Source organism: Podarcis cretensis, assembly GCF_951804945.1.
Source record: "Podarcis cretensis genome assembly, chromosome: 18".
Classification (NCBI taxonomy): Eukaryota; Metazoa; Chordata; class Lepidosauria; order Squamata; family Lacertidae; genus Podarcis; species Podarcis cretensis.
Genome location: NC_137188.1, coordinates 5,162,206 through 5,187,632, shown reverse-complemented (window position 1 = coordinate 5,187,632; position 25,427 = coordinate 5,162,206). Strand labels below are relative to the sequence as shown.

General features: G+C 49.8%; 1 protein-coding gene across 14 annotated transcripts in view; it reads left to right on the top strand.

Moving 5' to 3' along the window:
• The window catches only part of PTPRS (protein tyrosine phosphatase receptor type S), a 327,352-nt gene that overhangs the window by 245,331 nt on the left and 56,594 nt on the right, over positions 1-25,427 (top strand). For 7 of the 14 annotated variants that reach the window (XM_079960405.1, XM_079960406.1, XM_079960401.1 and 4 more), the window contains 7 exons: positions 5,713-6,018; positions 12,302-12,495; positions 15,437-15,463; positions 18,528-18,645; positions 23,278-23,868; positions 24,635-24,732; positions 24,894-25,150. In XM_079960405.1, coding sequence (XP_079816531.1) covers positions 5,713-6,018; positions 12,302-12,495; positions 15,437-15,463; positions 18,528-18,645; positions 23,278-23,868; positions 24,635-24,732; positions 24,894-25,150 — 1,591 coding nt within the window. The remainder of the gene's footprint in view (positions 1-5,712; positions 6,019-12,301; positions 12,496-15,436; positions 15,464-18,527; positions 18,646-23,277; positions 23,869-24,634; positions 24,733-24,893; positions 25,151-25,427) is intronic. The other 7 variants (XM_079960402.1, XM_079960403.1, XM_079960399.1 and 4 more) reach the window with 2 other exon arrangements.

Genomic DNA, 25,427 nt, shown 5'->3' with positions numbered 1-25,427 from the left:
TCTCCAAAGGGAAAGTTCTGACCTCGCTCCAGTCGCTGCAAAACCTCCTGCGTCTTCTGTCGGGAATGGCTGTCCCTCATGCAACGCACACATGCAGACAGACACCCCTGGATTTGCACAGGTTGGGCTGGATTGTGATGAAAAGGCCATGAAGGTCCTCCTGCGCAGACGATGCGGTCCAGACAAGTAGGAGCTGTGGTTCTTCTGCCTCCCCTGCTTTGCTTGGACGGGAGGAGATCCCCTGTCTCCTCGCCTGTTTCCCTGCCCCTCTAAGGAAGGACGGGCGTTCACACATGCACACGCACACCTTGTCTTCCTCTTGGAGCTTTTAGAGGGGTGAGTGAGCAAGGCCATCCTCTGGAATAGCAGTACAGCCAAAGAAACTCTGCACTCTGCTTTTATTTTTATAAAACATTATTTTGGACCGGGGCTGGACTCTTTTTTTGGTACTGGCTGGGGAAGTTTTTTGGCTCAGAATGCAAACAGAAAAAGGGGGAGGGGGGGAGAAGTTGGGTAGGTGAGGCCAGGTCTGACTCTGCAGTGGGTTTCTGGAAAGTTTTAGCTGAAGAACCGTCCCATGGTTACAGGCAGTTGGAAGACCCAGAGTTGGCATGCGAGGGCAGCCGGTTTTAGGCATTGAGAAGAAGTCTTCAGAGCGAAAGGCGGGTGAGTTGGGCGCCGAGGATGAGAAAAGACGCAGGGAAAACACTAAGGATGAGTTATTCTGCATATTCTGAAGCTAAGCAATTTACCGTATTTTTCGCTCTATAGGACGCACATTTTCCCCTCCAAAAACGAAGGGGAAATGTGTGTGCGTCCTATAGAGCAAACGCAGGCTGAGCGGCTAAGCCCAAAGCCAGAACAGGGAGATGGAGCGCTGTGCAGCGCTCCGTCTCGCTGTTCTAGCTTGGGGTTAGCTGTGCAAAGCCTGCACAGGGCAGCAGGGTGCCTTCACCCCACTGCCCTGCGGAGGCTTCAAAGGCTGCGCTCTGGGGGCTTCGGGCACCTATCCGCAAGTCTTCGGAGCGCAGCAGGAGTTCCCACTGTGCTCTGAAGGCTTGCAGATAGCTGCCTGAAGCCAGGAGAGCGAGAGGGGTCGGTGCACATCGATCCCTCTTGCTCTCCAGGCTTGGCTTCGCTGGAGTGGCGCTGCACAGTTTTCCCTCTTTGCGCAGCGCCCCTTCAGCCAAGCGGGAGGAGAAATGGAAGGGGAGAAATTTTTTTTTCCTGTTCTCCCCATCCTATGGTCCAGTGCGTCCTATAGAGCGAAAAATACGGTAGGTGCTTCGGTTTAAAGACAACAGGATGCCAGTTCTGCCCTGTAGAAAGGAAAACGCAACTCGGAGTCGCTCCAGAATAATGCGTTGGAGCACTGCATACCGTTTGCCCGTGCCCCCGCCACAGAAAGTAGTAGAATTAGCTGAAAGGCAACCCGCAGAGATCTGCATTTAGCACTGCAGTGTAAAACCAAGAGGCCGAGGAGGAAACGGAAACTGTTCTGAAGAGGACGCATAAAGCCCTCCGTTCGAATCCCGACATCTCCTGGTCAGGACGGGAGAGACTCCTGCCATGTGACGGCACCGTCCCCCTGCGGACGAGGGCTGTCTTTGAGAAAAGCCCAGATGGTGGGGGCATCAAGTGAGTTAGTGTCTCGTTCTTTCGAAGAGGCAGACCGTTGGAGGAATGCCTTAGAAACCCACCAGGAGTGCGGTCTGGCCTCCACCGCACCAAGCGCCCTTGCGCTCTCGTAAGAAAGTCTTATAAAGTTAGCCGATGCGCGGAAGGTAGGTAAAACAGGCTACGAGGACTCTGGAAGTACTTGATTTATACTTTTTTTGTATAACTAGAGAGATTATTATTATTTTATTTTGTTACAATCATTATTTCCCTTCTTTTGAATTTGTCCCCCCCTTTAATGCAGCGACTTGCTTTCGTTACTAATTTTCCGTTGCTGCCCCAAGCTTGCCGTTTGCTTTTTAGTGCCGTACCCCACCCCAGCTTTCTTCTGAATGTCTGGTGTGTTGGAAGAACATTAATCCAGGGGTTGCTGATGGGCTGTTTAGCAAGTTGCTTGGACTTGATTACTCATGAAAGGCTCTAAGGCCTGGGTGTGCCCACTATGCTGTGAAGGTCTGTGGAAGCTTGCAAGGGTGGGGGGAAGAAGAGAGATGAGGCCCCAAAATGCACCGCCCCAAACCTCACAGTTACAAGAGGAACTCCGTGGCCTCTATCTAGAGTTGGTTTTGGAGGATAAAAGGCAGCTAGCCTAGGCTGCTTGTGACCTTAACAGCGTCCAGCGGACGCTCGGGTTACGAACGTGATCTGTGTGGGATGCACGTTCACAACCCGCAGTGGCATGTCTGCACACGCGCGGGTTGCGATTCTGTGCTTCTGTGCATGCGCAACGTGCGATTCTGTGCTTCTGTGCATGCGCGACTGCCAAAACCCGGAAGTGACGCGTTCCAGTACTTCCAGGTTTTGGCGGTCCATAACCCAAAAAAACACAACCTGAAGCGTCTTTAACCTGAGGTATGACTGTACTTAGTTACCGGTACACACACCCCTTGGCTAATTTAAGAAACCTCCATTTGGATTGCAACCCCGATTTGCAAAGTAGAAAAAACTTTGCCCCTCTCCCTCCGCCCCGCCGTGGTCCCGATCTAGAGCACTGCAGCTTTGCAGTACCAAAAAAAAAATGTCTCATCCGAATTAATGGAAGCGTTGTTGTATTTATTTTTGTATTGGGTTGGGGAAACCAACCCTACAACTCAAGGGGAAGAACGGGGCAGTTAAGATCACAAGCTGGAGCAGTGCCAGAATTTGGGGGGTGGAGGGGGGAGAAGATGAGAATATCGTCTCCGAATTCAGAACTCAACTCTCTCTCTATCTCGAAAGCAGCTTTGTAACAAAGCCCGGTGGATGTGTATCTAGCACAGCCAACTTTCTGTTTAGTTTTGCCTAACCTCAGTATTCATTGAAATCCTGGTTCCAATTGTTATTTCAGCAACCCAACAGCTGTATTCCCACCTGAGCTGGGAGATTTGGGGCATAAATTTAGGAGGAGAGCAAAATCAGAACGATGGATCCAGAGATTCATCACATGTGATAACTGATTGACGCTGTGTGATTGTACTCATTTTCAGAGTAGATCCCTCCAGCGTAAGTCAGAGGTGACCCATTGAAATTAATGGATGCAATTTACTTAGGCCTGTTCATTTCGGTGGGTCTACTCGTGAGTAGAGCTTAGTTGGCTATAACCCTTCTGTTGCTCCAGGAAGACCCTCCTGATTTCCCTCTCCCTGTTGAAACAGCGTAGGCCGTTCTTCCCCATATTTGAACAACTTTGGGGGAAAGAAAGAAGAAAACGCAAAATTGCCATGCAAAATTAGCACCGTAACCCCAGCGTGCTAATTCTTCCAGCAAATCTTTACGCCGTGAGCACTGCAGCTCTTTGGCAACTGGGGGACTTTAACTTCGTTTGCATATCAGACCTGGAAGGAATTGCTTGCTGGGTTGCAGTGAGCTCTCCAAAACCCCTTTTGAGCAGGTGTTCAGCAAGAGGAAGGGGGGCTGAGGACCGCCGTAGGTCAGCAACAGAGCATCTGTTTTGCATGCATCAGGTCCCGGGGTCAGGCATCTGGCATCTGCCGGTAGGGCTGAGAATGTCCAATGCCTGAACTTCAGGACAGCTGCCACAGCGCTAGCCACCACTTTAGAGAGCCCAATGATCTGACTTACTTTAAGGCATTTTCCTGTAAATGCCAGCTCTCCACTGGGAACCATGTGGACTAGAACAAGGGTCAGCAAGGTTTATCTTGCCTGGGCCGAATCAGTCCCGCAGTGATCCCTCTGTGGGCCGGATCCTGTGATTTTCAGCATCTGCGCAGATGCAATTTTCAGTTCTGCGGAAGTGAGTCCCCTGCAGTGGTTTAGCGCGGCCCGCGAGCGGGCAGCTCGGTTCGGGGGCTGGTCAAACAACCTCCGCAGGCCGCTTCTGGCCCACGGGCCTTAGGTTGCAGACCCCTGGACTAGAACCTTAGACTTACAGGAGGACCTGCAGCTCCATTGTAGAGCACAGGCTGAAGTTCCCAGGTTCAGTGCCAGCACCTCCAGTTAGGACTGGGAATGCTGCCTGCCTGAAATGGGGCAGAGCTTCTGCCACTCAGTGTAGTCCGCCCTGCGCCAGATGTTGCAGAGGCGCAAAGCAGTGTAGCTATGCTTCAGTGTAGCACTCAAGCTTTTAATGTTTGATGTATTACAGTATTTTAATATTTTTTGGGAAGCCACCCAGAGTGGCTGGGGAAGCCCAGCCAGATGAGCGGGGTATAAATAATAAATTATTATTATTATTATTATTATTATTATTATTATTATTATTATCATCATCATCAGACGTAGGGACCCCCTTTGCAGTTCTTCCCTGGGGGGGAATTGGTAGCTGGGAAGTGGGGAAGAAAAAGTTGCCCTCCGTGCTCCAGCCTCCAAATAGACTTTTGCAGATAAAGGCTGCATCTTCCCCGAAGCAGCAGAGCTACTCGGGAGTAAGCAGCACCGCCTGCCGAAATGTGTAGCAGCAGACTGGACTGCTTAATAGTCAAGTAGATCTGATGGCCTTTCTTGGTCAAAGGATCTGTCTGCCCATTTTGTGTTCCTGCTTCAATTTTCTGCTGGCCTACAGCACCTGCGGAAGTTTCTCTTCCCTGTGTGAAGAACTGGAGGAGATGTCCAGTCCTTTGGACCGGGGAGAACCGAGGGAAATTTCCCCTTGCTGCTTTTGTGGAAGCACTGCAGAGAATCGCAGCAGGATCCACCACCTACGTGGGTTTTTTCCCTATTTAAAATGGGCACAATCTCTTCTGGCGTGGGGAGGGGGGACCCCGTCTCCCCGTCTCCCAAATCCATGTAGATGAGTAATTCTGACTGTTGAGCTTGGCCACAATCACACCGTAAAGCTCTGTGCTGCCGCTTTAAACAGTCGCGGCTTTCCCCTCGAAGAATCCTGGGACCTGTAATTTGTTCCTAGGCAAACTCCGACCCTCCAGATGTTTGGGACTACAATTCCCATCATCCCTGACCACTGGTCCCGTTAGCTAGGGATGATGGGAGTTGTAGTCCCAAACATCTGGAGGGCCAGAGTTTGCCTATGGCTGTCCTAAGAACGCACAGCACCCTGAACCAATTACAGATCCCAGGATTCTTTGGGTGCTCGAAGTGGCGTCACAGCACTAGAAGCACACAGTGCAAATTTGGCCCTAGATAGATTCTGTTCCAAAGGAACGGGCAGGATATAAATCTGTAGTGGCCTTATAAGCCTTTGAGAAGAGACCTTTGCCTATCTGTGCAAGCCAATTATTTTGCTTTGTACGATTCGCATCGCAAGACCCTCCCTCGCTTTGTTTCTGTTGCAATTTTGGCTTTGTTCGTTTTGTTTTTTTTATTTATTTAAAGGAAGCAGAGCTCGTTTCTTTTTTTTAATTTCTCCCCCCCCCCTTTTAAATTTTGTCCTACTAAGCCAAATTTTCGTACGTTTCGTTTTAGATTTTTTTGTTATCATTTTTCCTGTTTTTCTTTTTTCCCCCTTCCCCATCTTTTGTTGTTTTCCTGACCCGACCCCCCCCCTCCCGCTGTCCCCAATACCTCTCCCCTTCCTCCTTGCCCCCGCCCCGAACTTCCCCTACTGCTCCCTTCTTCCCTCCTCCCACCCAACAACAGAACCGTCCGCCCCCCCTCGAGACGTAAAATGTATCAGCACCAGATCCACGGCCATTCTGGTAAGTTGGCGGCCCCCTCCAGCCGAGAGCCAAAATGGCGTCTTGAACGGATATAGCGTTCGCTACCGAGCCCTGGACTCAGAGGACACGGAGCCAAGAGAGGTGACGAACATTCACGCAAGCACCAATCAGATCCTGCTGGAATCGCTGGAGAAGTGGACCGAATACCGGATCACTGTGGTGGCACACACGATGGTGGGACCCGGGCCAGAAAGCTCACCGGTCATCGTCCGCACCGACGAAGACGGTAATTGGTTCCTCTGCTTCTCTGTTGAGCCTCCTGGAGAGTTAGGACAGAGATATTGGGTGGGGCAAGGATGGAGGGCAGGATCAGGGCCCGTCTTACCCATAGGTGCTAAGGGGGCAGGGCACCCGGGCGCCAGGCCGAGAGTCCGGGGCCCGGAATAGATAGATAAACTTTATTCACATTAGCCAACGGCCATAGCAACATAAAACAAGCAATATATACAATTTAAAAGACAACATAAAGGGGAAAAAAGGGCATTCAAATGACCAAGATTATCGTTCAGATAGTGGCCCTTAATCTCATTGCACCCTCGATAAACCTAGCAACCTTTGCTGTTGTCGGATCATTTTGATAATAATAATAATAATAATAATAATAATAATAATAATAATAATTTATACCCCGCCCTCCCCAGCCAAGGCCGGGCTCAGGGCTGCTAACAACCAATAATAAAAACGAGTTGAATGAATACAACTTAAAAACAAGATTAAAATACAACATTAAGACAGTTAAAATGCACAAAGAAAGAACAATGTGGCCACAGATGGGCGACCTGGGATGGTAAATAAGAGTGGGGTGTTGATCTCATTCCTCAGATCTTTATAAAGGGGACAGGACAGGAGAACATGAGCCACTGTTTCCAAATTGCCGTCAGTCGGAGTGCCGCAGCAGGCTCTGCTACTGCGGCGGCTCTGCGCCGCAAGTTCAGGGGCAACTGAGTCAGCGAGTCGCTGAGGTGGCCACGCTCCTGTGCGCTGGGACTGGGCAACCTGGAGGGGGGTCCACCGGGCAGATCTTTGCACCTGCGGCACTGCGTATGCTTAAGACAGCCCTTGTCCGGGTGTCCCAAACAGAGCTATAAGGAGCCTTTTAAGGCAGGCTTTCCAAAACCTATGCACTCTCCACGCTCTTTCTGGTAACTTCCAGGCTGGGCTACCGCAATTCGCTGTACAGGAGGCCGCCCTTGAAGGCGACCCAGAAATGTCAGTCTGAAATGCAACCTCCCAGAGTTGGGTTTCAAATGCAAATGTGTAGTTCGCTTTTTAAAACATGCCGGTTTATTTCCAAGCCCAGTTTGAGGTGTTCGTGTTGGTCTTGAAAGCCCTCAACGACTTGAGCCACAAATAATAATAATAATAATAATAATAATAATAATAATAATAATAATAATTTATTTATACCCCGCCCATCTGGCTGGGTTTCCCCAGCCACTCTGGGCGGCTTCCAACAGAACACTAAAATACAATAAAATAAAAGGCTGCCACGTAGCCTCTCAGGTGCTGAGATCAGCAGTGGGGAGGGGGCTCTTGGTTGTTCCTTAGAGTGGCAGCCCAGGGGGACGGGGCCTTCTCTGTGGCAGCCCCTAAGCTAGCCGTGGAACTCTCTGCATTCAGAGATGCGCCTGGCACCTTCATTGTAGAGCTTGCAGAGAATGCCAAAGACATCCTTACTGACTTTTGGGCCCCAACTTACTCTCTTCTCATTGCAATTCACTTTAAGCTGCTTTGTAATGTTGCGTTTTAACGTTGAAACCTGCCCTGGGACCTTAAGGTGAAGGGCAGGCAATAGATAAACAGTTGGTGAGACCACGGTGGTGATAACAGCTAAGGCTGCAGGTTCGATCCCCTTACGGGACAGGCGCATACTTCACACTTGCTCCCCTGTAAAATAAAAAAAAAATCTACTTTCCAGTGGTGTGTGATTGAGGGCTTAGCTCCATCCGAAGAGCCTCCTCCCCTTTATTTCTGCATGAAATTAGCCCAGAGCAGGGACTCATGCAGAGACACAACTCTCGTAGAATAATTCCACTATGTGTGCGTGCTTTTGGTCTCACCCTGGCAGGGGGTGCCGGAGCACTCGCCCAGAGGGGCAACAGGCAGCTCTCCCCTCCATGCCTTGCTCCCACCGTGGTTGGGCATTCGATATGCCCTTAATTAATTCCTAGTGGCACTTTCTTTGTTTTAGAGGGCTGTAAATATCCCAGGTGGGATATTTACAGTGGGACGCAGTGGGATTACAGTGGGACGCAGGTGGCGCTGTGGGTTAAAGCCTCAGCGCCTAGGGCTTGCCGATCGAAAGGTCGGCGGTTCGAATCCCTGCGGCGGGGTGCGCTGCCGCTGCTCGGTCCCAGCGCCTGCCAACCTAGCAGTTCGAAAGCACCTCCGGGTGCAAGTAGATAAATAGGGACCGCTTACCAGCGGGAAGGTAAACGGCGTTTCCGTGTGCGGCTCTGGCTCGCCAGAGCAGGGATGTCACGCTGGCCACGTGACCCGGAAGTGTCTCCGGACAGCGCTGGCCCCTGGCCTCTTAAGTGAGATGGGCGCACAACCCCAGAGTCTGTCAAGACTGGCCCATACGGGCAGGGGTACCTTTACCTTTACCTTTAAATATCCCACTCTCTGCCAAAGACTGAGCACCCGAAGCCACGTCTGTAATGTAGTAAGATAAACCAATTACAGTGCAGGAGCTTCTGGAACAATTTTAAAGAGAGAGAGAGAGACCTGTGTTAGGATTTAAGGACTATATCACTGCTTTGTTTGAGATACAGTGGTGCCCCGCAAGACGAATGCCTCACAAGACGGAAAACCCGCTAGACGAAAGGGTTTTCCGTTTTGGAGGTGCTTCGCAAAACAAATTTCCTATGGGCTTGCTTCGCAAGACGAAAATGTCTTGCGAGTTCCTGCGGGTTTTTTCTCCTCCTCCCCCCCCCCTTTTCTAAGCCGCTAAGCCGCTTATCAGCTGATCCGCTAAGCCCCTAAGCCGCTAATAGCGCTAATCCGCTAAGCCGCTAATGGGCTTGCTTCGCAAGACGAAAAAACCACAAGACGAAGAGACTCGTGGAACGGATTCTTTTCGTCTTGCGAGGCACCACTGTATTCTTTTATCTCCACATTGTGGCATTTTAGTCCGTCAGCGCAGTGTTCGTGGGACCGGGGGCGGGGGGCTGTCCCTTGGCAAAAATAATTCCCTTTGTTGATTGTGCCCAGCTGCAAGGGGTTGGACTAGATGGCCTTTGGGGTTCCCTTCCAAATCTACAATTCTGCGGTTCTGCAAAAAGGCAGCCGGATCTGGCTTCTTCGCCATGCACCGTTCTTTGCAGCACAATTTGCTTTCGGCAAATGCTGAACTTGTGCCTCTTTGATTCCTGGGACGAGTGTTTTGAAGGCCCACCCCTGTCTGTGATTCCCACATTGCGGGGGGTTGGTCTAGATGACCCTTGGCCCCTTCCCAGCTCTCCAGTTCTGCGATTCTAACAATCCTGCCCAACTCTCCCTGTGGCTGCCGTCTGTCTTTAGCTGTTTTTAATTCTGAATTTTCAATTGTTTCAGGCTGCCCTGGGACATTCCACTTCTGGTGGGGGTAATAAATTTAATAAGAAGAAGAACAATGCTATATAGCAACAGTTCTCAAACTTTTCCCCCTGGGCCACACTTCCAAAAATTTTTTTTAAAAAGGCTTGCGCCACACCAGATTTTTTTAATTCACAAGAAATACATTTAAAAATAAAAACCCAACAATGCCTACTAGTGCTTGATTTTGAAAAGATATCTATCCGTATTCTGAAAATAAATTTTAAAAATTAATGCTGTACTATATTATTACCCCTAAATTGATTTTTGAATTTTATTGCTATTCATGTTTTTTATACTGCATTTTATGCTGCTTTTATAATTAAGTGTTTTAAATTCGTTGTTAGCCGCCCCGAGCCTGGTTTTTGAACCGGGAAGGGCGGAGTATAAATAAAAATTTGTTATTATTATTATTTATTATATTACACTGAAGTATTTAAATGTTTATTCGATTGTCCTTGAGTCTTCCTGCCTAACCTATCATAGAATAGTAGAGTTGGAAGGGAACCCAAAGGACATCTAGTCTAACCCCCTGCAATGCAGGTATCTCAACTAAATCATCCATGATAGATGGCCATCCCGCATCTACCTAAAAACTTCCAAGGAAGGAGAGCCTACCACCTTCCAGAGTCCCTTCCGCTATCAAACAGCTCTTGCTGTCAGAAAGCTCTTCGTAATGTTTAGTCAGAATCTCCTTTCTTGTAACTTGAAGCCGTGGGTTCGAGTCCTACCCTCCTGCAGAGCAGGAGAAAAGCAAGCTTGCTCCCTCTTCCATATTGACAGCTGCCACACCTTGAACCCAGAACCGCTGCTTTGCAGAGTGGGATTAACTGACTCGGATCACCAAGGATTCTGGGTGGCCGAAATACTATCCTAGCTTAAATCCTGCTTTTGTTTCTCAGCAACCATGGCAGCTCCAGGTTAGGCTGTGACCGTCCCCTGGAGAGCTACTGTTAGTCATCATAGCACTGAGCTACATGAGCAGGACGTGGGTGGCGCTGTGGGTTAAACCACAGAGTGGGTTAAACCACAGAGCCAAGGACTTGCCGATCAGAAGGTTGGCGGTTCGAATCCCCGCAACGGAGTGAGCTCCCGTTGCTCAGTCCCTGCTCCTGCCAACCTAGCAGTTCGAAAGCACGTCAAGTGCAAGTAGATAAATAGGTACCGCTCCGGTGGGAAGGTAAATGGCGTTTGCATGCGCTGCTCTGGTTCGCCAGAAGCGGCTTAGTCATGCTGGCCACATGACCCGCTGTACGCCGGCTCCCTCGGCCAATAAAGCGAGATGAGTGCCGCAACCCCAGAGTTGCCCACGACTGGACCTAATGGTCAGGGGTCCGTTTATGTCATGTGACATGTATATTATAGACGTACAGACAATCACCATAAAAAACAACACAGAACCAGCCCTTTCCTTAAAAGCAAGTTCCCCCAAAGTCTGTTGGAACAAGAAAGTATTCACCTCCTGGAGGAAGGATAGCAAGGAGGGAAGCCAGGCAGGGTTCTTTAGGGAAGGAGTTTCAAAATTGCCTGGGAGGAGCCACCACCGAGAAGGCCCTCTCCCACATCCCCACCAAGCGGGCCTGTGAGGTTGGCGGGACCGTGAGAAGGGCCCTAGCAGTTCAAAAGCACGTCAAAGTGCAAGTAGATAAATAGGTACCGCTCCGGCGGGAAGGTAAACGGCGTTTCCGTGCGCTGCTCTGGTTCACCAGAAGCAGCTTAGTCCTGCTGGCCACATGACCCGGAATCTGTACACCGGCTCTCTCGACCAGTAAAGCGAGATGAGCGCCGCAACCCCAGAGTCGGCCACGACTGGACCTAATGGTCAGGGGTTCTTTTACCTTTACCTTTACATGAGCCAATGGCCACTCATTGTAGACCACTGTTTCTCAAACTTGGGTCCCCAGCTGCTTTTGGACTACAACTCCCATCACCCCTAGCTGCCAGGAGCTAGTCAGGAGCAGGTCAGCAATGAAACACCTGGTGTCAGTGAACTCTATATTCAAGGAAACAAGGTTGGCCCAGTGAGCAAAGCAACTTGTCCTGGCAAGACCCAGCCCCTATGAGGCGGTTGCTAGGACTGAAGGTCCCTGCCCGCCCGCAGTCTCTCCTTCGGGCACTGGCAGAGGAAGAGGGGTGCGGGGGCACGCAGCGCCCCCAGCAGCGCGATCCCGGTGGGGTGCCATCGCAGCTGCCCCCTGCCTGCTCTCCACCCCCCGGTGCCGGAGCATGAAGTTCCTCCACTGCCTTCAGGTCCTTCCCCAGCAATCTGAGACTTCTCTACCTCATTTATCCCTGCTCCACCCTTTTCATGCCTCTTCTGGTTCTGGGAGACCAGTGGAGAGGGTAGTTGGTCACAGCAGGAAAGAGCCTGCCTCATATCTGTCTCCGCGTCCCCCCACGCTGAGTCTGGACTGCTCTCTGCCCCAGCCTCTTCCTGCTCACTAAAGCCTGTTGCTTCTTCAGCTGCCAACACCTCCTCCTTCTGCCAATCTTCCGGGCTCTGAGCCTTTTTCCCCTGGGGGTTCCCTTGGGGGTTCCCCAACTGGTGCCTCCCCCCACTCCTTTGCATCCAGACAGCCCGTGGCACTACGTAGCAGGACCCGGGGTCGGGGATAGTGGTAGTTCCAACAACTGCTGGAGACCCAAGCTTTGAGAACCATGCGGGCTAGTGCCTTTAGATATAAGGGAGAGGTTGCAACTGACTCACAAGGCTCACTCCTACACCTTTGGGAACTGACACTCCTGAACCGCTGTGTTTGCGTGGAAAATAAAATTGGGCTAAATGGCAAAGAAGCCTATCTCAGGTCCTTTGAACCCTGGATGCTTTGAAATATCGTGTGAATTTCCTGTGTTAAAGCTGAAACATGCACCTTTTCTCTGTCTCTCTCTCTCTCTCTCTGTTCCTCTGGCTCCTTCCTTTTCCTCTCTTCCAGTGCCCAGTGCCCCGCCACGCAAAGTGGAAGTGGAGGTTCTGAATTCGACCGCCATTCAAGTGTCCTGGCGCTCGCCGCTCCAGAACCGCCAGCACGGGCAGATTCGCGGCTACCAAGTACACTACATCCGAATGGAGAATGGGGAAGCCAGCGGTCTACCCCAGATCAAAGACGTGATGCTGGCTGATGCTCAGGTGAGGGCTGCTGCTGCTTCTCCTAATCATCTGCGATTGCCTAACATCCGTTCTCTGCGCGCTCTGCTGACGTCTGGGTTAGGCTACTGCAAGGTGCTAAGTGTGGGGCTGCCCTTAAAGATGGTTCAGAGCCTGGGCGCATAACACCAAGTCCTGGCAGACCCCTAGACTGAACAAACCCCTGTGCTGCAAAGAGAATGTCAGCAATGTTTAGGCAACACAATGGCCATGTACCGCATTTTTCGCTCTATAAGACGCACCAGACCATAAGACACATCTAGTTTTTGGAGGGTGAAAACAAGGGAAAAAATACTCTGAATCTCAGAAGCCAGAGCAGCAAGAGGGATTGCTGCGCAGCAAAACCTGTTCTGGTTTCTGGGATAGCTGCGCAGCCTGCATTCGCTCCATAAGACGCACACACATTTCCCCTTACTTTTTAGGAGGGAAAAGGTGAGTCTTATCGAGCAAAAAATAGGGTACCTACGCAATAGACTTTATAGAATTCCTTAAAACCAGAACAAGTCCTTCATAAACCCATCTTATTTTGAATGAATGTATGTAAATGAAAATATCAACTGCTGTGGAACAGTGCTCATGTAATAACGTAGTGACTATTTTCATTTACATACATTCATTCGAAATAAGATGGGTTTATGAAGCAATTCTATATCCTCCCACCACGCTGACGAAGAATTCTACGAAACAGTAGTCAATATCCGGAATCACTGTTCAGTGTTGGACATCGTATTTGCTGAATACACAATGCTTCACAGCTTGACTTTCATCATACAAAGTCGGGTACATTTAAAGATTTTCAGAGACTTTGAGACGAAAGATTTCATTTTGGACTTGTTATGGTTTTAAGGAATTCTATAAAAGATTGTCTATTGTGTATGTACATGGTCATCGTGTTGCCTAGACATTGCTGACACCTAGACTGCACTGACTACCAATCAGTTTCCTTGTCCAATCCAGCGTTGGATTTGACCTACAAAGCCTATTCAGCTCAGGACCCCAGTACCAGCGCCGAGGGCCTTCTGGCGGTTCCCTCGCTGCAAGAAGCCAAGTCACAGGGAACCAGGCAGAGGGCCTTCTTGGTGGTGGCACCTGGCCTGTGGAACGCCCTCCCACCAGATGTCTAATAGAACAACAACTACCAGACTTTTAGAAGACATCTGAAAGCAGCCCTGTTTAGGGAAGCTTTTAATGTTTGACGGACTATCGTATTTTAATATTTTGTTGGAAGCCGCCCAGAGTGGCTGGGGAAACCCAGCCAAATGGGCGGGCAGGGTATAAATAAATTATTATTATTATTATTATTATTATTATTATTATTATTATTATTAACCTCCAGGACGGCCTCTGAACCAACCTGGACCCTGAAATGGTCCTCCGAGGCCCTTATCTTCGCATCCCCTTCAAGGGAGCTCTAGAGCAGCGGTTCTCAACCTGTGGGTCCCCCGATGTTGTTGGACTACAACTCCTATCATCCCTGAGCTCCGGCCTTGCTAGCTAGGGATGATGGGAGTTGTAGTCCAACAACATCAGGGGACCCACAGGTTGAGAAAGGCTGCTCTGGAGCGTGGCAACATGAGAACAGGCCTTTTCAGTGCTGGGTCCCTCCTTCTGAAACGCTCTCCCCAGAGAGGCTCACCTGTCGACATCATTATCTGCTTTTAGTCAACAAGGCAAAAGGATTTCCCCCACCACACTTCGGTTCTTAGTTATTATCTGCAGCCTCTTGCTAGTGGGCGGGATGTTTTAATCCTGCCTTTCAAAAGGGGGGGAGGGAATGAATGTGTTTCAGATGTTGATATGCGCTTTGAATTGCTTCGGTAAGAGAGAAAAAAAGCTCTTCCTAAATACCATATTTTTCGCTCTATAGGACGCACCCAACCATAGGACGCACCTTGTTTTAGAGGGGGAGAACAAGGAAAAAAATTCTCCCCCTCTCTGCTCAGCGCCCCTTCAGCGAAGTGGCAGGAGAAACGGAGCCCCTTCCATTTCTCCTCCTGCTTCGCTGAAGGGGCGCTGCGCAGCTCTCCCTCTCTGCCGAAGCCAGGAGAGTCTTGCTGTCCCCGGCTTTAGCAAAAGGAACCCGAAGCCTTCGGAGCACAGCGCGGGTTCCTGCTGCGCTCCAAAAGCTTCAGGCGGCTATCCCTGAGCCTGGTGAGCGAGAGGGGTCGGTGCGCACCAACCCCTCTCGCTCTCCAGGCTTCAGCGAAAGCAACGCGAAGCCTCCGGAGCGTGGAGGGAGCGCTCCCTCTGCACTTCGGAGGCTTCGTGTTGGTTTCGCTGAAGCCAAAGAGCCTGCATTCACTCCATAGGACGCACACACATTTCCCCTTAATTTTTGGAGAGGAAAAAGTGCGTCCTATAGCGCGAAAAATACGGTATGTTGGTGGTTAAACCTGGGAGCTTCCGAATGCAAGGCAATATGCAATGCAGCTGAGCTCTGCCTGCATCAAGTATAAGTTGCCTTCTGAACCGCTGGTCCATTTGGCTCAGCGTCGTCCCCACTGACTGGCACCAGCTGTCCAGGGTTTCAGGCAGGGACTGCATGCACACAGGAGCTCTAACCACTGAGCGACATTCCCCCCGCCCCCCAAAAACAAACCTTTCACCTTGAAAATGTTCCACGCTCCGAAAAGGGTTGTTGTTTTCCCCCCAGTTGGCGCCACTGCAGATGCTTCCTTTTCAAAGCTCTGCCGCTGCTATCTGTAAGAATCATAAAATTCTAGTTGGGGGGGAGCCCAAAGGTCATCTAGTCCAAGCCCCCCAAGTAGCGCATCCTACTAACCTCATCCCTCCTTCGACCTCCCCCTCTTCACGGGCTTCCGAGAAGCAGGCTATTTTGCTTCCTCTGCAAACTTTCTCTCTCTCTGTCTGTCTTACACGTTTTCCTCTTTCTGTCCTTAACCGCATACCCTCTTTTGCTCAGTGGGAAACAGATGACACTGCAGAATACGTAAGTACGGACTCTTTCTTGTCCGGGTGACTCTTTCGCTCTGCTCCCCAGCCCCCTTTCCCTTCCGTTGGTGATGCTGTGGCATTTGTGGATTTCTGCTTTCGCCCTTTTTCCATTCCCATGCCCCATTCTGGCAGTTTCCCTTGCATCTCTCCAGCCAAAGGGAGGCCATGCCAACCGCAACTGGGCCGCCGCACTACAGTGGTGCCCCGCAAGACGAATGCCTCGCAAGACGAAAAACTCGCTAGACGAAAGGGTTTTCCGTTTTTCGAGGTGCTTCGCAAGACGAATTTCCCTATGGGCTTGCTTCGCAAGACGAAAACGTCTTGCGGGTTTGCTTCCTTTTTCTTAAAGCCGTTAATACCCGGGGAATCCGCGCTCTGCAAGACGAAAAAATCGCAAGGCGAAGCTACTCGCGGAACGAATTAATTTCGTCTTACGAGGCACCACTGTATCACTATCTTCTGTGATGTCTCTCCTAATTTATAGCTCTCATAGCGGCTTTCAACCACACGTGTACAGTGGGGCAAATGTGGCCCTCCAGACCTCTCTACCTGGCCCAGGAAGCTCTCCCAAGGCACCACCGCCCATAGCTGTCAACCGTCCCTTATTTGGCGGGAAACTCCCTTATCCCAGCCCTGTGTCCCGCTGCTGTCCCTTATTGATGATGTCCCTTAAATTTCCCGGGTTTCAAAGGAAGCAGCTCCTCTCCCTCCCTCCCTCCCTGCCGGCCAGGGAGGAGGGAGGCTCCAACTGTGTTGCTTGGCTGCATTGCACACCCAATAAGGAGTCTTAAGAACGACTGGGGGGGTGGAGCTTGCATGCCTTGTGCCAATCAAATCGACCGCGTTGCCTGGGGACTCGCCTTTGCTCAGCGCTTCGCAGTGAAGAGGTGACAGTGGTTTTCCTTGCTGCATCCCCTTTGCCGGGTTGCTGCGCTGTGGGAACCACCGCTTGAGGCTTCGTTGGGCTGCTGGCTGGGCTTTCTGCCTTTGGCTCAGAGGGGCTCAGAAGCTGAACATACCTGTGTTCTGAAAATCCCTTATTTTGGCTGCTGATCCCTTATTTTCGAGGCTGCTGGTCCCTTATTTTCAGATCTGTAAGTTGACAGCTATGCCACTGCCCCCTCGCCAGCCCTGATTTGCAGTCGCATTCCATTTTTTTCTGAGCTCTTCTTGGAAGCGTAGTTTGTCCAGAGGGCTGGAATTTGCTCACCTTGCTGGAAGATGGAGAGGGGGAAGTAGGGAAAGTAGCCGAGTGTCCAAAGGTGGTGTTTGGCAAATCGCACTGCCCACCACTGACAAGTGGCCCATTAGGTCGCCCAGGAGAAAATATGGCCCCCAGGTTCGGGGGTGAGGGGCCTTCCCCACGCTTTCTGCACAGGAACAGAGACTGCTCAGTGTCCTTGCAGAACCTGGTCTGTCCAGGGGGCATATCAGCAGAATCTCCCTCCCACCTGCCCTGCAGCAAGCCAGCTGGGCCTCCCTTAGCCCACGGCAGAAGCCCTCTTTCGTTTGCTGGGAAATATGGGGAGGGGGCAGGTAAGCCCCAGCCTAAAGAATTGATCACAAGACCACACCACAGGCACACAATTTGAGCGGCAATGCCAATAATAATAATAATAATAATGGGGGGGAAATATTTATATCCCGCCCTCCCCAGCCGAAGCCGGGCTCAATTCATTATAAAATCAGTTCAAATCAAATTAATGGCACCCATTGGGCTAGAGTTCTATGAGGATTACCAAAGGAGGGGGTCAGACTCCCTTGGCTAAAGGCCTGGTGGAACAGCTCCGTCTTGCAGGCCCTGGGGAAAGATATCAAGTCCCGCAGGGTCCTAGTCTCTTGTGACAGAGCGTTCCACCAGATTGGGGCCACAGCTGAAAAGGCCCTGGCTCTGGTTGAGTCCAGCCTAACCTCCCTGTGGCCTGGGATCTCCAATATGTTTTTGTTTGAAGACTGTAGGGTCCTCCATTGGACATACCAGGAGAGCTTTGGGTTCCCAGCCCCCACAAATATTTAATTGGGGGGAGCCAAAGGGACCTTGGTAGGATGTTGGTGATGATGTGGGTTAAACCACAGAGCCTAGGTCTTGCTGATCAGAAGTTCGGCGGTTCAAATCCCCACAACGGGGTGAGCTCCCGTTGCTCGGTCTCTGCTCCTGCCAACCTAGCAGCTCGAAAGCACGCCAAGTGCAAGTAGATAAATAGGTACCACTCCGGCGGGAAGGTAAACGACGTTTCCATGCGCTTCTCTGGTTCGCCAGAAGCGGCTTCATCATGCTGCACGCCGGCTCCCTCGGCCAATAAAGCGAGATGAGCGTCGCAACCCCAGAGTCGGCCACGACTGGACCTAATGGTCAGGGGTCCCTTTACCTTTAAAGGGACCTTGGCTCCTGCGCTTGCTGCCCTGCTCCCCACCTCTCCCGTCTCTGAAACAAGGGAAGGGAGACCCTGGCAAAGTGGCCTTGAGCTGACGGGGCAGTACCCCAAAACAGCTGCATTCACAGTCCCAGAAGGCACCCCCTGCCTGGCATTAAAGTGTCCCATAGCCGCCACCGCCCTCAAACACACATGCACCCTCTTCCAGAATCGGCTTGTCGGCAGGGGAGGGGTGCATGGTGTTTGCACGTGTAAAGGAGGTTTTTAATCTCCTTGAAGCTGCTGGATTCTCTTTTCCTCCCCTCTCCTCCGAGACTCTGGACTCCTTTGAAGAACCTGGCAGAACGTTTTGACAGCGGATGCGTTTTCTGCCGAGATATGAGGGAGAGAAGCTGGGAGGCAGATGGAGGAGCAAAGGCCCCCCCCCCCGCTCTCTCGGCTGCACGTTTTGCATAAAGAGGATTCCTCAGAATTTGTGTGTTTTCGTAGCTAAACTGTGTGCATTTCCTTCCCGCAACCCCGCTTTTCCTTTTCCTCTCGCTTGCGTTGTGTTGTGTTCCCTGCATGCATCGCCGTTGTTGCGCCCCCCCCCCCCAGCCACCGCCAAGCTCAAACTGTTCTGCCTTCGGTATTTTAAAAGGGTAAAAACATCTCTCTCTCCTTCTCTTGCATTCCCGTCTCCAGGAAATGATCATTGCTGGGTTGCAGCCAGAGACTGCCTATTCCATCACTGTGGCTGCCTATACCATGAAAGGCGACGGCGCCCGCAGCAAACCCAAGGTGGCCGTGACCAAGGGGGCAGGTGAGCATCTCTCGGAGGGTAACACCGCCAGCCTTCATTGCAGGGCAGTTGCACAAAGGCAGCTCCAGAATGCTTCCTTTTCTACTTTTAAAATCATTTTTAAAAACATTATTTTATCATCAACAACCATTACTAAACCCAGAAGTGCATCATCAGGGTATCGCCTCGTGCCATGTACAACGCAAGCGGTAAATAAGAAGCAAAAGTGATGGTAGCACCCCGTTATCAACCAAGGCACCCATATTTCCCAAGGTGGCGTGGATGGTGAACGTTGAGCATCCGAGTTTGAAGCGCAGGAAATAAAAAATCCCACTCAGTGCCGTAAGTGCAGGCAGTGATTGCCTAGAAGCTCATGAGAGTGATTGGCTAGGAGATAAGGATTCTGATTGGTGTCAAGCTGACAATTCTGATTGGCTAGAAGATAATGGTGTAAATTGGCTAGAAGATCAGGATCCTGATTGGTGTGCAGCGGAGGATTCTGATTGGCTAGAAGATCAGCATTCTGATTGGTGTGAAGCTGAGGGTTCTGATTGGCTAGAAAATAAGGATGTAGATTGGCTAGATGATCAGGATATAGATTGGCTAGATGATCAGGATGTTGATTGGCTAGAAAATAAGAATGTAGATTGGCTAGAAGATCAAGATTCTGATTAGTGTGAAGCTGAGGATTCTGATTGGCTAGAAAATAAGGATGTAGATTGGCTAGATGATCGGGATATAGATTGGCTAGATGATCAGGATGCTGATTGGCTAGAAAATAAGGATGTAGATTGGCTAGAAGATCAAGATTCTGATTAGTGTGAAGCTGAGGATTCTGATTAGCTAGACTATGACGAGTATGATTGGCCAGAAGATTACTTGTGTGATTCACTAGATGACTAGACCTTCCAGGACACTCCCCCGCAAAAAAACTAATCTTTTGTGAAGATTTATCTTCATGTTTTTCTCCCCTCCTCCTCCTCCTCATTTTCTTCCTGGATCTTATTTCATTGCTGCTGGGTTTGTCCATCCATCCATCACTGAAGGAGTATCTCTCCAGCAGATAAGCTCTTATCCAAGAACTCGTTCCACTTAGCTCCAGATAGATAATTTGTTTTCTTTCTTTTTTTAAATAAAAAAAAATTCCTAATTTGGGGAAATTGCTTCTTTCCCTTGCCAAATCTTTCAAATGGGTCTTTGGCGATCTTTTATCTGCTTTGTGCTGTTCAGTCAATAATTCACATTTTGGTAAAGGGAAAACAATTTCCCAAGCTCACATCCTCCCCGGAGCTCACAGGGCGTTTTCGGGCCAGCTGCTGCCCCTCTCTGCCAAACCTGCCTCACCTGTTGTGAAAATAAAAACAGGGAGCTGGGAGAAAGAACCGTCCTTGAATACAGAAATGCCAAGCTCAGCCCCTGGCAATCTCAAGACAGCAGGTGATAAGGGCAGGGGAAACACTTCTTTGCCCATTGCAATGCTGGAGAGCAATTGTTGGTCAGAATCAGGCAAGCCTGGACAAACAGATGATCTGGAGTCCCAGTTTCGGCCCCTCCAGATGTCCTTTTTTTTATAAATATTTTTTATTAAGTTTTAGAAAAGACAACAAGCATGAGAAAGAAAAACAAATACACAAAAATACAAAATTATAAAATACATAAGAAAAAAGAAAAAATAGTTTCAAAAAAGAAAAGAAAAAATACATTTTAAGAAAAAAGAAGAAAAAACACAAAAATCCCTCTTTTTACTTCTCATCTTTGATTCACTTATTTTCTTGACTTCCTCACATCTCCCTTTTTTGTATCCCTGTTGAAAATTAATTCAGCAAATTCATATCCAATTTATTTGTCTAATTATCCATCCAATCTTATTTTTAACCTCGTTGCTAGAACCCCTTCAGTTCATTTCAATGCCATTAACATTCAAAAATTTTACAATATTTCTGTAAGTAAATTTTAAATTTCTTCCAATCTTCTTCCACCGACTCTTCTCCCTGGTCTCGGATTCTGCCATTCATTTCCGCCATCTCCATATATTCTATTACTTGCATCTGCCATTCTTCCAGATGTCCTTTTTTTTAAAGTGTGCATTTGCGATGATTCGTGCTCAGGGCAGTCACACACAATCCCACTTTCAGTCCAGTCGCACTGCGGCAGATATCCAGTATCCTCCTGCTGAAGTCCTGTAATGTTTCATCCTGGAGGTAATTCTGGTTAATTTTTCTCCTGATTTTGCAGTGCCATAGCTTCTCTCTCTCTCTCTCTCTCTCTCTCATACACACACACACATATATATATAATTTTCAACAGTTATTAAACATACTTTTATACCTTACACAATTTCTTTGACTTCCATCAATCACATCTGAAAATTTTCCAATCTTTTCACTTAATATCCATTTCTTACTTTCACTATTACATTTAAATCTCATAACTAATGTCTCTCCTTTCTCTTCTTTGCAATATTTCATATATTTCTCCTTACAAAACTTCTTGTAGTCCTACTAGCGTAATTTGTTGATGACAGTTGCTCTTCAAGTCGTTCGTATATTTCTTCCAATCTTCTGCAAATCTCTAGTCCCACAGGTTTTGAATCCTTCCTGTCATTTATCCAGTTCTGCGTAGTCCATTAGTTTCGTCTGCCATTCTTCTTTCGTCGGGATTTCTTCTTGCTTCCATTTCTGAGCCAACAATATTCTTGCCGCTGTTGTTGCATATAAGAAGCAGTGCCATAGCTTCTCAGGGCAGGAACAAAGCAGTGTCACAACTGGGGAAGCCATTGCACAGCGAACGGTTAAAGCAGGATAGATCCAGCACGGAGGCACTGCTATTTTGTCAAGAAGGTATTGCAGGGAGTCAGAACAAATCCTTTTTTAAAATAATATTTATTAAGAGTTTAAAGGTTAGAAAAAGAGGGGGGGAAAGGAACAAATCAATATAATACAATACAAAAACAAAAAGACTACATAGAACATTGAATTAACGGAGTCAGAACAAATCCTGAACCATCTTGGAATGTTTTCCTCCCTAAGAGAGTGAGAATAGGGAGTGCCCATCTCCACTATACATTTAAAGCAGTGCCATATCACTTTAAACAGCCCCCTCCCAAAGGATTCTGGGAACTGCAGTTTGTTCTGAGTCCTGAGAGCCCCTTATCTGTCTGCACTTCGGTCCCAAAATATGTCCCTGCATTGGCTCTTCACTTCTCTAAGGCCCCATATAAGCCATACCTTTAAGGCAGGATCAGACCACTTCAAACAATCATGACTCCCCCCCCCCAAAGGATTATGGGAAATGTGGTTTGTTCAGAGTGCTGGAATTTGTTAGGCAACCCCGGCCCCCTCTTCCAGAGCCATCCTCAGCCTCCTAAAATTCTCATTTCTTTAAACTGGCCATCTGTCGGTAGAGCATGAGACTTTATCTCAGGGCTGTGAGTTCGAGTTTACCCACGTTGGGCAAAAGATTGTAGGCAGTTGGACTAGATGACCCTCATGGTCTCTTCCAACTGTACAATTCTATGGGAGGAGGAGGTGTCAGAAGCAGAAGAGGTAAAAGGGCTTAGTGACCAGGGAGAGGCTGTGGAAGAGAGAAATGCAGAAGCAGAAACGGAGAGGGGCCAAGAGGTAGAGAGGAAGTCCGTCTGGTGAAGAGTCACGGATTTCTCCCCCTCCTGCTGCAACCAGCTCCCCTCCCTCTGGTCTCACAGAACCAAGAGAAGCATTGTAGCCTTATTAGACTAAGGCCGATTAGTGGGATCTGCGTTGCTGCCGGACAGGAGGAAGGAAGTCAAATGACACCGAGGTTGATTCAGAGAAAGAGTTTATTCTGCTCTCCAGATAGCAGAAGGCACTTGCGTGGTCAGTTCACAACAAGTCCAAAGAAATGAGAGATTCCATGCAGTATATATATCCTCCAGGCACCCTCTCCCCACTTCCCCAGGAATCCAGCCACGTCAGCTTATATACGCAGGTTGACATCACATATGTTGCTGCTCCTGTACTCTTAACCATAAAAGGGTATTCCTGTACTCTTGACCATATAAGGGTGTTCTTGTTCCTGTATTCCTTATCTTGGGGTAAGAAGGTCACCAACTCTAAGAGCACTCCTGGCACCGTTCCCAGGGGGGGGGGGGCTGACAAGGTCTGTGCGTCAGTGTGGTCAGGATGTAAGATAAGACCCAGATGTGTCATCCCTGCTCCACTTTGGAACTGACAAGGCCATTCATTAGGCGTCACGGACTGATAAAGGAGAGAGCTTTGTTTATACAGCTGGGTTCCTGTTATACATTTGCTCAAGGGCTCAAGTTAATGGTTTTTAGCTAATGCACCCTTGGAGAAGGAAAAACGCAATTTTGGGGCCCGTTTCAGACTAATTTTAGATTTGGGAAGCCCATTCCTTCAGCATGAACAGGGTGGAGGAGAGGTTGGGCTGCATGCAGGCACAGTCTCTGATTGCCTGGAAAAGCCCTGGGGAGGAGGGGACTTTGGCAGCTGTGGGGAGGCGAGGACTTTCAACCTCCTGGGGATGATCTGCTGTGCTCATTAGGCCTGACATCCCACCAAGCCTGTGCAAGTCGTGTTCTTGCTCATCAATTCCCAACTCACATGATGTGCCGCCTCTCCTCCTGACCTGGTCTGCCTCTCTTCTCTCCTCAAGTCCCTGGGAAGCCGATCCTGTCGATCCACCCGACTCAAGAAAATGCCCTGCTGGTCAAGTGGGAGCCTCCTCTGGACGCAGAGGGTCAGGTGCTGGGCTACCGCTTGCAGTTCGGCCGCAGGGACGTTGACCCCTTGGCGACGCTGGAATTCTCCTCGGAGGAGGACAGGTATACCGCCACCAACATCCACCGAGGGGCCACCTACGTCTTCAAGCTGGCCGTCAAAAGCCGGTCCGGCTTCGGGGAGGAAGCGGTCCAGGAGCTCACCATCCCAGAAGATGTGCCCAAGGGGTACCCGCAGATCCTCGAGGCCAGCAACATCACCTCCAAGTCGGTGCAGTTCCACTGGATGCCCCCGGTCCTGGCCGAGAGGAACGGGGTCATTGTGAAGTACACCGTGGCCTATCGCGAGGCCGCCTCTTCCGGGAGCCCACAGGAGAAGGATCTCCCTCCGTCTCCCGAGAACTCGTACACGCTGAACGGCCTCAAGCCCAACACGGCCTACGATGTTAAAATCCGAGCCCACACCAGTAAAGGTCCGGGGCCGTACAGCCCTTCTGTCCAATATCGGACGTTCCTCCTGGACCAAGGTAGGACTTGCCGACTTCTCCACGGTGACTCTCTCTCCCTGTATCCTGAGCTGCTCCCGGGAGGCAGAGAAGTAAACAAAACCACAAAGCGGTTAAAAATGAAATGCAAACAAAAACACGCAAGCCCGCAAATCAAAAGCCATTAAGCTCCCCGCTGGCTTGGAAGACAGGCGTGTGAGTACGTTCCTTTAAAAAAAATAAAATCAAAATTAGAAAGGCAGGTGGCTTCTCTCTGCCTTTGGCAGGTAAGTCCTCTTTCCTCTTTCTTCCGAAAGTCAAGTCCAGACAGTCCTCCTTGATTGACAGCTGGGCGGAGCAGTCGCTATCACAGGTGGGAGGAGCCTTTTCTTCTGCTTTCTCGCCTTTTCTTTCTCTTTTTCTCTTTCTCTCTCTCTCTCTCTCTCTTGCAAACCACAAAACATGGGAAGGGGAGATAAACGAAACATGAGCCCCACATGTCCGTCCCCCCACAGAGGCCCTTTTCTCCTCAGCAGCCAATCAGGAGCTACATAGCCTGTTTTCGAGGGGCGGGCACAGGGAGGAGGGGCGTGTCCTATTGTGTGATGTCATGGCGCCAGGGTTGGGTGCGGGACGGAACGGAATGGGCAACCGTTCTGGGCGGAAGACGTAGCGTTGTGTATTTCGGAAGGCATTGCCGATAGTTTGGATGCTGATTCTTGCCGGTTGTTTGGAATTCCAAAATGTGGCTCTTTTCACCCCGTTCCCCTTGCTCCCCGCCTCCCCTCACTGCTTTTCTTTCCAACAGTTTTCCCCAAAAACTTCAAAGTGAGGATGGTGACCAAGACATCTGTTCTCCTAGGATGGGAGTTCCCAGAGAACTACAATTCTGCAGTTCCGTACACGGTACAGATTTATATTACGTTTGGGGAGCGTTGCACTACCTGTCGGGGTGGGTAGGGGGTGGAGGGACCCCCCCCCCCTTCACCCCGAGGTTCACGTTCCCTCACTTGCCAACCTCTCGTAAATCTCGATTCGCTTCTCCCCTTCCCCCCCCCGAACTTCAGATCCAGTACGAGGGCAAAGAGATCGAGGTGGACGGCCGTGCCACTAAGAAGCTCATCACGAACCTGAGACCTCACACGTTGTACAGGTTCGTCCTGAAAGGTCCCAAGGGCACTCTGGGGAACCTCCAACAGCAGGTGGAGGTTTCGACGGCAGCCAACCTGCTCAGCCGGAAGCCGGAGTTGACCTACAGACATGACCTGGATGGGAGCATCGTGGTGAACCTGCCGGAAGTGAAAGGCCCAGATTCACCTGCGCAGTACGTAAAAATAACGGGGAGACAGTGTTAGGATATTTCCGTTCCTCCTTTAAAAGGGAGCAGGCTGTTGTGTGTCACAGTCCTGCGTACTTCCTGCTCACGGGGAGTTTCCGTTTTGTATATAGCTTTTGTTTTCTGTCTGTTGCCTCGACACGAAGGCAGGCAGTCATGTTTTTCCTTTGTTCTGACCAACGCTGAATAAAGTTGTAAATATGCTCTTCTGGGTGCATCTTCTGTTGTGGAGTCTCCTGCAAAGGCGTGCACGAGTCCTAGAATG